The sequence below is a fragment of the Pipra filicauda genome, unplaced genomic scaffold (genome assembly GCF_003945595.2).
Source record: "Pipra filicauda isolate LSUMZ 115617 unplaced genomic scaffold, ASM394559v2 scaffold72_size3293161_pilon, whole genome shotgun sequence".
In the NCBI taxonomy this organism is placed as follows: domain Eukaryota; kingdom Metazoa; phylum Chordata; class Aves; order Passeriformes; family Pipridae; genus Pipra; species Pipra filicauda.
Window position 1 is genome coordinate 2,718,021 of NW_024104898.1, and position 12,281 is coordinate 2,730,301.

The window sequence follows — 12,281 nt, forward strand, 5'->3', positions numbered from 1 at the left end:
TTGTCACGGGCGAGGGAAGCCCCGGGCACGTCACACACCTAAACGGCTTTATTTCGGATTGAGGGAACGCAGGGACGCACATCTACAGAATAAGCAAGAAAAGAGAAGGCCCAACGTCGCCCTCGGGGCCTCCAGGCCTCCCTCCAAACGGAGCCCCGGGAGAACAAGTCCCGGTCCACGCCCCGCACAGCACCGGAGCTCCTCAGAGCCGCCCGGCTGCCGGGGAGAGACCCCGAGCGCGCACAGCCCGCCCACCCCGGCACACTGGGCTGGCGGCGACCAGGACCAGTGAAACACGTTCAGTATCCCCGTGCGCGAAGCAGCTCCCGGTGAGTGGGAGCCCCGGCAGGTGCCGGCCTGGCCCCCCAGGGACCCGCTCCCACCGACTTCCGCGTCGGAGCCCCTCTGCGCATGCGCGGCGAACACCGGTACCCGCACCCCGCCGGTCGTCCCTGGCTGTACCACTGTGCGCCCAACGTGTGGGTAGAGGCAAAACAAGGCGGCGGCTCCAGGTCCGCGAACCTCAGCTTCGCCTGAGCCTCCTCACAGAGAATCCTATTCTCGAGCTTATGAGCGCCCTCTAAACTCGCTTCTCACCTAGTTCCCGCACTCGATCCAACCCCACTCCCCCCGGAGATGTGCTATGGTACATGCCGCTCCCAGCTGATTCGGTGGCTTGACGAAACCATCGCGCTCAGGACGGGGGGAGCCAAGGTGCCGGAGGGGGACACGCATTGTTGCGCCAGGGGCCGAGCGGCTCTCCGGGGACGGCGGGCGCGCCCCGCTGCGGCACCGGGCCGGTCACTGGCACCGGCGGGCGGGCGGCGCCGCCGCACGGAGCTCCGCGTTCCCGTGCCGCCGCGTCCCCGCTCCCCGGCGCGCCCCGCCGGCAGGGCGCGGCCGGGCCCCCCCGCGCCCTCCCCTCCGCCGCCTCCCCAGTGGTGCCGCCCGGCTCCAGCTGACCGGCCTGGAATCCCGGCCGGGAGCCGCGCGCCCCCCGCCCGCCGCCGCCCCGCGCCCCGGCCCCGCCATGGGAGACGCCGGCAGCGAGCGCAGCAAGGCGCCCAGCCTGCCCCCGCGCTGCCCCTGCGGCTTCTGGGGGTGAGCCGGGCCCGGGGCTGGGCTGGGCGGGCAGGGACGGACGGAGGGGGGCGGGCGGCCGGGCGGAGGGCGAGGCGGGAGGGGGGCCTCGGCCGGTCGTAGCCCCGCACTCGGGCCTGTGGCGGGGGCCGAGGGCACAGATCGCCTCGGGGCGGGGGCGGCCGCACGCCCGTGCCGGGCGGGCCGCAGGGCTTGTCCCCCCCCCCGGAGCAGGGGTGTCTGCCCCCCCTGCCTGTGGCTGCTGCGTCCCGGGGGGCCCGGGCCGGGGTGGCGGCTCTGGTCTCGGGGGCAGCGAGTGCCCCGGGGGCGGTGGCTGCGCTGTCCCCGGGCGCGGGGGGGCTGCCCGGGCCGCCCGCGGCCCCCCCGCCGCCCGGGCACCGCGGCCTTCCCGGCAGCCCGGCGGGGGAGGCCCGGGCGCTCCCCCAGGCACGCAGGTTTCCTGGAGCGGCCGCCCCTCCTCTGGGGCTGCAGGCTGCGCTCCGGGGCCTGCCTGCGGCTCCTCACAGGCGCAGATGAGTAATGCGGGCCCCTGGCTGCTCTGCCGGGTGTCCCTGACACATCCCTGCCCTGCGCCCGGGGACGGGCAGCTCTCCCTGCAATTCGCTCAGGGCAGCGTAGCTAATAAAGGGAAAAGGCTAAGGATAAAAACATACTTCTTTCTCCACCTTATGAAGGAGAGGAGGTTCATTATAGATAAGGTCCTTGTTAGCTGTTGGCTGATCCCCTTTTAGGAAGAAGGAAGTAGGGGTCATTCCTTTTTGCCTAAGGTGAAAAAAAGGAGTAAACCAGTTCCTTGCTAAACTACCACCTCTAGGGTCGTGTCTGTTGAAGATGTTTCCATTAGTGGTTTGAGGTTTTTTTTTTGAATCAGATATATCATGGCAGATGGTATACTGGCAGATATGATCATAACGTATCTTTAGTGTCTGTCACACAAACATTAGTCCCTAATGTTTTTATTTATGGAAAATTCAAAGAATACGTGACTAAATAGACTTTTGAGGGCCCACCTGAGATTTCCACTTGTCTATGATTGTACCTTCATGGGATTTATGTTGTGCAGTTTAAGGTACTCTGGGGAAGTGGAGGCTGAGAGAAAAGAGGTACAATAAGAGTGATTTAGTGATGTCACTGTACATTTGGTTGGTTTATTGAAGTGGCAAGATTTTAAATGGAATCCCATTTTTGAGTTATGACAGAAGCCTGAACTGCAACAAATGCCATGGCCCTGTTGGGAGTGATCTTGCAAGACAGATTATAAATATACGGTAAACTTTTTGTTTATTTTTGTTTTGTTAGGCCTCCATATTTGGGCCTGATATTTACTGTAAAGCAGTGGAAAGCAGTTTCTGCTATCTCTAATGTAGTGTACTGACTTTTGCAACATGATATTGATGGGAGAGTTGTAGAAAGTTGAAAGTGAACTTTTTCTTCCGGCTGAACTTCTTGGCTAGTTCAACGTGTTGTGATAATGAGAAAAAAATCTGGTGCTTTGTGTTCAAGGATCTGCTTAATGGTGACAGGAGACTCTCAAGAAAACCCATTGCCTTCAAAGCTGATTTATTTTTTTCTTTTTTAAACATGTTTCCCTCAAGGAATGGTATTTTTTTGCCCTCCCCTTTTTCCCCCCCTTCAGAATGTCATCCAGGCAGTGTTGTTTATTTGAATTATAATTTTGAAATATAGCACTGTGGAAAAACCCTCACTTTTTCCACTGATACAATGAATAATCTGTTTTTCAGTCTCTTTAAGTATCTGCCAGGTACATTTCAATACACAGTGGCAAACTACATATCTATTTTTCCACTTTAAATAAAACAAACAAACCCCCAAACTGCGCTGTCAGTTTCCAGAGTTGGTTGTACTTCTCAGTCCTGAAGAAACTCAAGTGTCTACATGACCTTATTTACCTAGGCCTTGCTAGTGCTTGAATAGATCAAATCAGTGCAGACATGCCCTTCTCGTGAAGTTGCATTGTCAGGAGTTCTTAAGAGGTTACAGTTTTATAGCAGCTTTCTGAAGAAAGTAAGTCATGATAACAAAAAGACTTCAGATATTCATCTGAAGTTGAAATTCTGCTCTAGTTGTCAGCTAGGGTTATTACCGGCAACGTGTCTTAAGACAGCGTCTTATTTGTGACTTTCATGTCATCTTTATGTCTGTCAACTCACGTTTTGGAACAACAGGGCCAGGACATTTAAAGCTATGAAAAGTTCTGAAACTTGTAATTTAATGTAGTAGTTTCCATTAGATTTGTAAATAAAGTAATGTAGAGGAGTAGTATTTCTTTATATTTCCTGGTCCCCATCAGTCCAGTGGTTGAGAATCTTTTCATAGCTCTTCTTGAGTGAACCCAAGTCATGTAGGCAGCAGAACAACTCTGTGTCTGTGGGTGAAACAATAAGGACTAGATTTTATCAAGCGTAAAAGATGATGCCTTTTTTTAAAAGTTGATTTTATGTGATGCTTAGCCAGGACTGTTTGTAGTAAGATACATGCTTTCTTCAGTAAGCCACAAAGATAGGAAACATTAGGAAAATACTGAAAGAAGCATTAAAATGAAAGTGAAGTGTGGGTTTTTGTGCTAAAGCTTGCCTATTGGTGAACAGGGATAGAAGTAGCTTCTGAGACGCATGTTGATAGTGGTGGCATGCAAAGAGATTACAGGAGCAGACTGGTATGTACTGTCGCATTGAAGTTGGAGGGGTTTCTTCTTTTGAAAGACTTGGGTTTATATTAGAAATTCAGATCCTGTAGGTTTCAAGAATCTCTAGAGACTGGAAAACTACTAAACTCTTGATGTTTCAAGATCTAAGAGACTGAAATATGAACAGCTGAAAGAAGAGATTTGAGTGAGACTGCTAAGGACTTCTGAAACATTGCTTAAGGTCAACAGCTAACGTTTGCTTACCTTTTGTTGAAGATCATGAAATCCATCCTTAGACCAGCAGACTTGCCCTTCATTTTCGACTGTCCAGTCTGTAATTTCTGCTCAAGTAAAGTTCAGATAGAGTACCGAGATAATGTTTATACTTTATAAAATAATTTCAGTTACCCAGATAATCTCAACTGGGAAACCGCATCAGTATTCATGTTATTTATGAAAAATTCACGCAACTTACTGTTTGGAAATATTTTGCTCCAATTTCTCCCTGTTTTTATATCTTAAACTTCAGTCAGTTGTAACTATCTCGCTTTTTATTGGAATAATCTTAGTATAAAAATATTGGAAAGGATGTAGTATGCAAACTTTTAAGTTACTTCATCTAGGGTTTATGCTGTGCTTAAATTCTCGTTTTTATGATCTGCAAAAAATTCTGTCTTATTTTCCCAATTAACAGACCAGAGAATCATAGAATCATACAGTCATGTAATGTTGTGTTTTTTCTTAGACCAGTGGATTTCAGAAACCTGTTTGCCTTTATGGCGTATATTAATTTGGAGTTGAAGATTTTATAAATACATTAAAATATTGCTGTACGTATTATATTCCAGTTAAACCTTTTTGCTTATTAGAGATGAGGCATGATTCTTTAATGACCTACATGTTGGCAATTTCCTTTTGGCTTTTAAAGGTCTCTATGAAAATTTCACTTGTGTGTAGCTCATTGGAAGGCTGGGGCTGTTGCTGTTAAATAGTTATGTTCATAAAAGCGAAAATATTCCTCGTCTGGTAGAAGCGTATTCTGTGAAAGGAGTATTTTGGAGAGGGTAGTACTTTTACAGTTCTACTTGTACTGTAGTGACTGCTGCTTATCTTTCTTATTGTCCAGACTGACACTATACCGTTGCATTCAGTGCCTTAGAACCAGAAAAGAAGGAAATATGTTAATGGACATAAAACAAATGAATTCCATTCTTGAAATGGTGGCAACCAGCAGGAAGTTGATTGAAAACACAGTATGATTAGTTTCATCTCATCTTAGTTCTGGCAACTATAAGGTACTTTAGTCAGCTAAAACTGATGGCAATATTTGAGGACATGGCCAGCAGGGGTTTTGCAGGATTACCACTTGTTCTGCCTTTCTCTGACACTGCATTCATCATATGTGTGATGAGACATTGTGCCCCAAGCATTCTGTGCAGGCCCAATTCAGAGTTCATTTCTGAATCTGGATTTTCCAGTTACTTATGTATCATCAGGCCCTTGCCATGCCAATCTGGCTCTTTTCTCAATTTTGTTTGCTAAAATTAAACATTTGATCAAACAGTGAGTCATTTTTGACATAAGCATGATTAGTTTGTGACTGTATATCACCAAAGCTTGCTTTTAGCTTCTAAACAAACAGTGATTATATATATGCCATTTAGAAGCCTCTTCTCTGACTAGTCTTTTCTTTCCTTATTTTTGGTGAGTAGAGCTGTTCATTCCATATGAACTCTCAGTGACGGTCCTTTTAATAAATACAGACTAATCTCATAGGCTGTGTAGGTCATTGTGAATGCATAATATCTTCCTAAACCTAATTTTGCTTTTACCACAGTTGCAAGCTCACACAGATGTTCCTAAATGACACTTGAGTAAACTATTAAAATATGTATCTTTCCCTCTGAGAATTAGTTTTCACTGGGCTTGTGTCATGCAGTTCCTTAGCCAGGCTTTGACTGCCTGGCACATTGGATCAGATGCTGGAATAAGCAATGAATTTGTCAGTTTATGTGAGACAACATATGTGCTCCCAAATAGGTTATAGTTTATTACTGAGGTCTTTGAGTAATAGTGAGCAGTGAGAATCCCATAAGGTGCTTTGGGATAGCTGTGTGTGGGTAGAGCTGTCTGAGGACAAGGTTTCTCTGCAATTATTGATGATCAAAAATGTCAGTTGTTCCATCTAAAATAATAAATTGATTTAAATCAATAAATTAATGATGCTTGTGTTCTAGGAAGGGTAATTCTTTCTACCTTATACAAGACCTAACAATTTTTTGTGAGTAAGATAAAAGCTTGTTTGCATTTATTAATTACAAATGCTTATAGGCCATCTCTCATAGGAAACTGTGGTTGGTTGGAATTTGTCTGCTGTGGTCCTTGTGCTCTATTTCACTCTTAGGTCAAGACTAAAAATACTTGAATGCTGTATTTTTTTGATGTTATACATGAACTGATTTAATACTCTGTCAAATCCTTGGGTAAAAGAACTTAAAGCAGTTTATAGTTAAAGCCAGCATTAACTGCTGTAATAATACATCGACTAGTGCATTGCACAAATAGAAGTGAAAAATTATTTAACTGACAGAAACAAAGAGTCTGATGAGAAATTGATTTATTTACAAGCTTTCCTATGAAGTGCTGCAGAGGATGATAAGGGGACTGAAATTATTTGCTTGGATCTTAATTTTAGAAGATATTGAGAATTATGAGACATAGAGAAGCTTCTGTCTGGGGAGAGAGTGGTGGTGAGGAATTGAGCATTGTCATGTTCCCTGCTTGAAGAAGAATATGCAGAATAAAGAATGATAAATTGGGATTTCCCTCAGTCATAATATAAGTAGAAGAGCATCTCAACTGAAATCAAAAGACAGAAATTTTTTACACTTTTTTTTGTACAGTGAGCAATTGCCTCTTGCATCCACAGTTGCCAGGTACCTCATTTTTACTAAGTTTTCCGTTTGCTGCAGAAGCTTACCTTGTGAAATGGGGGTTATTGGCACTCGAAGTAAAAGCAGATGAACTGGATTTAATACTTTAACTGTAATAAGCTCTTTTCTAGGAATGTGAAAACAATGCTTTCTTTTGCAGTACTAATAGAATAGACAAAACAGAAAGGAGATTTTGTTATTTAATGAAAACCAGCTGTTCTGGATCAGACCAAAGATACATCCAGCCCTGTTTCTGATTTGGATGATAAGTGATGCTGAGGGAGTAAGCATAAGGACAGAGCAAGCATGCAGTGATGCTTATCTTGGTATACCTCCTTTGCTTCTGGCAGTCGGACATAAGGTCGTCCTCTGTTTTATAGATTTATAGCTTAGTAGGTCTTACCTGTTTTTCAATAAATTTACATAATGAATTGGTGAATCCATATGTACTCTTGAGCCTTCTGAAGTCCTGCAGCAAGATGTTCCATAATTTAACCATTCTGTTTATGGTGAAAAAAAGTAATTTTTTTTCCTTTATTCTTGCTGTGTGATAATTCTGAGGAGTGAATAAATTCAAAGAGGTGATGTATGAGGATGTTTTATTTAAGAAGATCCAAAAATAGGCCTCCTTGATTAAAAATGTCTGTTAACTTATTCAGTGCAACCGGAATTTGAGGAAAACTCCCTCTTCCTTAAACCATGAATTTATTCAAAATTTTTGTATAAAAAGTTTTATAAAAATTTTCTAATTGTAAATGGGTTCTGTGCTAATTATAGACTGACGTATCTAGCACCTTTTAATCTAATTGTAACTTCCTCATCAGTCAGAATGAAATTCATTGCCATAGCTGCTGTTCTTACAAGTGGAACAAATAAGAAGTAGATTGTGTCCTGCTTTTTGAAGCTTGGAGGAGTTCAAAGTTACTGTGTCTAGGTCACCTTCCAAGTTTCTTTCTATCTTCCTGTGAGACAGTACCTTCTCCATGTCTTCTGTAAACTGTGATTAGTCAAAGGTATTATGATTTAGGCAGTGCTGATGATTATTCCACAGTTAGTGCTATGAAATATCTGCCTTAATGCTAACTAGTAAAATGTTCAACTGTCATATGATACTATAGATATTTTTTGTACGTTTCTTCATTTCATTGAAGATGCTTTGGGTTCTCAAAAGTTTCTAAGGGTAAGCCCAGTCTGTTAGAGGTTATAAAATAGATATTAGTTTTAGGGAAATACTGCTGCTGATTTTAATTGCATAAATTTTAAACAATTTACCACTTCTTTGCAAATTTGATGTTAATGTTGTTGCTGCATGTTGGAGAGCTGTTGAAGTCTCAAACTGGTGGAAGCCTTGTGACCCAGTATTTCTTTTAAGGTGTTGAAATCAGTGATGCAAAACATTAACTAGAGGGAATGATCCTTGATGGATGTATTTATTGGAGATGTCTGGTTTTGACTTGAATGTTTTGCTAACATGCTATGCCACTGCTGGATTTTAATTTTTTTTTTTAAATTAGGAGTTAGTGCATATAAATAGACACAGACTTTCTTTAGAACCAGTTGGTAAAAATTATGGATATGATATACTTTCTCAGACAAATATTGCTTGTATTCTTTGAAGTTAAAAATGTCACTGTGTTCCTGTATCTCCTCAAGTATGCAACCTTGACTGACTTAATTAGCGTTGTACTTCCAGTGTTATCAAAAATGTCTTGTGAATGTTGTTGGAAAGTATTTGATCTTGATTGAAACCCTTATTCGGGTTAAGATAAACTTCATATACGCTTTAGGCATTTAAATTACATTGATCTTTTCTCCCTTTTTTTTTTTCCCCTCATTTTCTGACTCAAATGGGAAAAATCTTTCCTGTCTGTTTAGTACAGACAGGAATCACTAGTATGGAGTCCCTTCTCCAGTTTCGGAAGAAGAATTGCAAATCAGGCTGTGGCTGCAGCGTGAATCGACTTCTCTCGATGATACATCTGTGAAGAAACTTAGGTCAGAATAGCTGCAGATATTAAAATGACATCTCAGGACACTGAGAAGACCACATAAGAAAATACTGTTGAGGACACTATATGCAGTAAATAGCAAATGATTTGGAATAATGCTCTGAAAATGAAATGTTCGTGTGAATGACCACAATGGTTTCAGTCTGTGGAGATGACATGAAAGTACAGAAGTACTGGGTTGGTATTTTTAGGTTCTGAAAAAATGCCCAACCATTGTCTTCTACTTTAAGATTTAAATGTAATACTATTTTTTATTTTTATAGTAGTGATGGATCTTTTATTTGAATTGGTGGGAATTTTATATACTTAAGGAGTGTGGGATTTAAACTTTTTTTTGACACTTCTTTTTGAGATCTTGTAACTTCAGAGTCAGACACTGTATTGTAATACCTAGGTCTATTAACTCTGAGTTATTCTTTACCTGTACTCAAGAAAATATTAATTGAAGAGTTACAGTATTCCGTGAGTTGGAGAAGGAAGACATTTGCAGTTGTGTGTAGAATTTGTTTATGGCATCTGACTAGTAGCATTGCAGTAAGTGCAGTAGTTGCCTGTATAGAGAAGTTGTATTAGAAAATTCTTGATGGATTTTTACATTTAATCTGTCATCCGGAGTCTTCTCTGCGGCAGAGAATGCTGCTCTGCATTATTTATGAAAGAATTGTAGGTGTCCTGTTCAATTCTGGCTGTTTAATCTGGCCACCATATGCACGCTCTGAACTTGAACGATGGAAGTCAATGGGAGGAAGATACATTTCAGTTTCTAAATACTGTAATATTTTTATTTCATTAGTGTTTTAAGGGAATTTATTTCTAGTATGACTTTCATTGGTGTTATGTCCTTTAATAAATGTACTTTGGCCAGTGTTGGATTTCCAGTCTTTATTTGGTGTAAATTAGAGGCTAACTGGGAGTAATGAAAAATTTTGAATGGAGATAAAAACTGGTTTCCCTAAAATAATTTTAATAAGCAGTCAGACAAACAGAGAAAAGGAGGTTGGTTGTTGATTACTGTCTTTAGTTTTTGGCTCTTTAGACTATATAGTGTCTAATGTTGGGTGAATTGTTAATTTGAGGGCCTGTCTTAGTAATGTATATATTTAACTTCTCCATGGTTGAATGTACTATTAAAGTTGAAAGTCCTATTTAAATCCTAAACACCTGAGGAAGGGGGAGGAGAAAGGAGCACAATACTAGATTTGAATCAGCATTTAAAAGAACGAAAAGCAGGGTGGTTTCACGATAACCTCCTAATTGCGCCCTTAGAAAAGCAGAATCCAAAGTCATGTCCTCATTGACTTAATTGCTAAAACACAACCGTTCTTCACAATGTGACTGTTACTGAGATCAACTCTGGCACCATAACAGCAGCATTTTTATCTCTAATTATATGTTTAGAGGTGTCTCAGAGGAAGTTGCATATATAGAGTAGGCAAAATGCTGTCATTTAGCGAGAGTCCCTCAGTACTGGAAATTGTATTGTCCTCTAACTGTTGATTGGATCCTATTTTGGTCCAAGATAATGTCAATATTAAGGAGTCTAGTTTTTTGATAATTAACTATCTTTGAAATTTTTCTTTAACAAGTATCCAGTATTACTCAGTGAAGTGCATTTTTTAGCTGAAGCAAGGTGAGTTTTAGGTCAGGTATTGCTGACACCGGTTTGCAAGAAGAGGCATTAGTGTCAGATGCAGTAATGCTTGTTCATTGTTTAATGGCCTAGTGTTACCTTTTTTTAGTAATCTCCTTCAGTGAACTAGTGGACAGTAATGGTTTCCAAAATTGTCCATGTGTTAACAAATTCTTGCTTATTCATGCAGATAGGTTTCAAGTGTTCCCCTGAATTTTTAATATGTTAATCAATTTAAAATCTATTAATGTCTATTTTTAGAATAAACTTTTGACTGTGTACTACTATGAAGGAGTGAAAGCATTTTTCATATAGTACGTTTCCATAAGGAAGGTTCTCTCCAATTTTAATTTGCAAGCACGTTAGTATAATTACTCAGTTTTTAACAGGGAAAACATTATATGGAAAACATCATAATTTAACTTTTGAGAATGGTCAGAATTTTAGAAAGTTTAAAATACAGTAGTACTTTGAAGCAGCTGAAATCTTAGGGTTTTTTCCATTTTTTACATAGATGTGTGGATGAACCATCATCTGTGCTATAACTCATAAAGGGCTTTGAGAATTATTCCATATATACGCAGTAACTTCCCTAGGTGTAAATTCATTTTTGAGCTTTCGAAAGAAAGCAGTTAACAATAATATTTGAACACTTGAAATATATTTTTCTTGGCATTGAGACTTTGTGATTAATACTTCTTGGAAAAGTAATTGAAATTAAACTTGCCTTGGAAATAATAATTAAGGTGGAGCGAGTTGACTCGCTTTGTTTAAGAAAGTGGAGTAACTCTGCTACTTGTAACTCCTGGCATTGTCAAATACATGGAGTGTTGTGATACTTCTAACATACCTATTTTAGATATAATTCTTTTCCAGAATTAGTTAGCTGTTAGAATGCCACTGTATATAGTGTTGAATGTCACTATATAGTCTTCTTTTACTTTGACTGTAGTTTTGTTGGCATTAGTTTTATTTTGAACACTGGATGCATTTCTGTTTTAACTTTCTCTTGAGTACCACGATTCCAAGTGTTTAGACATTGTGCTCTAATGCTGATTTTTTTTTTTAATACATCTTACATCTGTTACAAGACTTTAGAGACTATAAACTCAGAAAGATCTGGGTTCCTTTTTTTAGAAGTCCCCTTCTTGGCATTTAAGTTTGGGTAGGGTTTATTGTTATTTCTGCTCCTGATATACTGTGAGACAGTCAGTCCATGCTTTTCCCTTTGCATGTTTTCATTCGTGAATAGTATATCCCTCCTCATTTAATTCCACAGTGCTTTAGGAGCCTTAAATGAAAGACTGTCTAGCAAGGAATATTTATGGCTTTTCTTTTAGAAACAGGTGTTTGTTTTAAATCAAAACTTGATCTAGGACAATATTGACCCATTGACATGTTGTCTCCTGGGTTGTTCATCCAGAAGGAAGTGTCTGTGGTGGGTGGAGGAAGTCTCTTTCAATCAGAAGAGTTGCTATGCAATTAGAAGAGTAAGCACCGCCTGCATTACACATCTGCGAGTCTCAGGTGGTTTTGCAGCACTCCGTTGATGAAGATAGGACCCCATTATTATCCATTATTCTGTGATGCAGTCTCTCCTTTGACTATTAATGTTCTCGTGTGACTAATTCAGGAAAGACCAGAAATCTTTCTGGTAATAATTAACACTTCCTGTTCTGCTCAAGTGACTTGCAAAGACAGATTCACAAGGTAAAAACAAACCCACAGTGATATATATTATTGTATGGTAAACTGATGCATTATGTCATTCTTTCAAAGTAAAATATAATACTGAAAATTCCATCACTTAGTGGTATTACAACTCTAGCATTACAGGTTAGAATTCAGTTACCTGAGCTGAAGTGCAGCCGAAATTCAGACAACAGCAAGTACTGGTTGCTTTTGAAACTGCTGTAGTTGGAAACCCAAACTAAACAGATCTGGACCAGGGCTTTGAGAAA

The 12,281-nt window shown here is 41.1% G+C and overlaps 1 protein-coding gene across 2 annotated transcripts in view; it reads left to right on the forward strand.

The window, feature by feature from the left end:
• Positions 1 to 902: 902 nt before the first annotated feature.
• ZFAND3 (zinc finger AN1-type containing 3) overlaps positions 903 to 12,281 on the forward strand; it is a 134,665-nt gene continuing 123,286 nt past the window's right edge. The window contains exon 1 of one of the 2 annotated variants that reach the window (XM_027735021.2): positions 903 to 1,101. In XM_027735021.2, the coding sequence (XP_027590822.1) occupies positions 1,031 to 1,101 (71 nt within the window). In that variant the 5' untranslated portion in view covers positions 903 to 1,030. Of the gene's footprint in view, positions 1,102 to 2,265; positions 2,370 to 12,281 lie in introns of those variants that run through there. The other variant, XM_039389482.1, reaches the window with a different exon arrangement.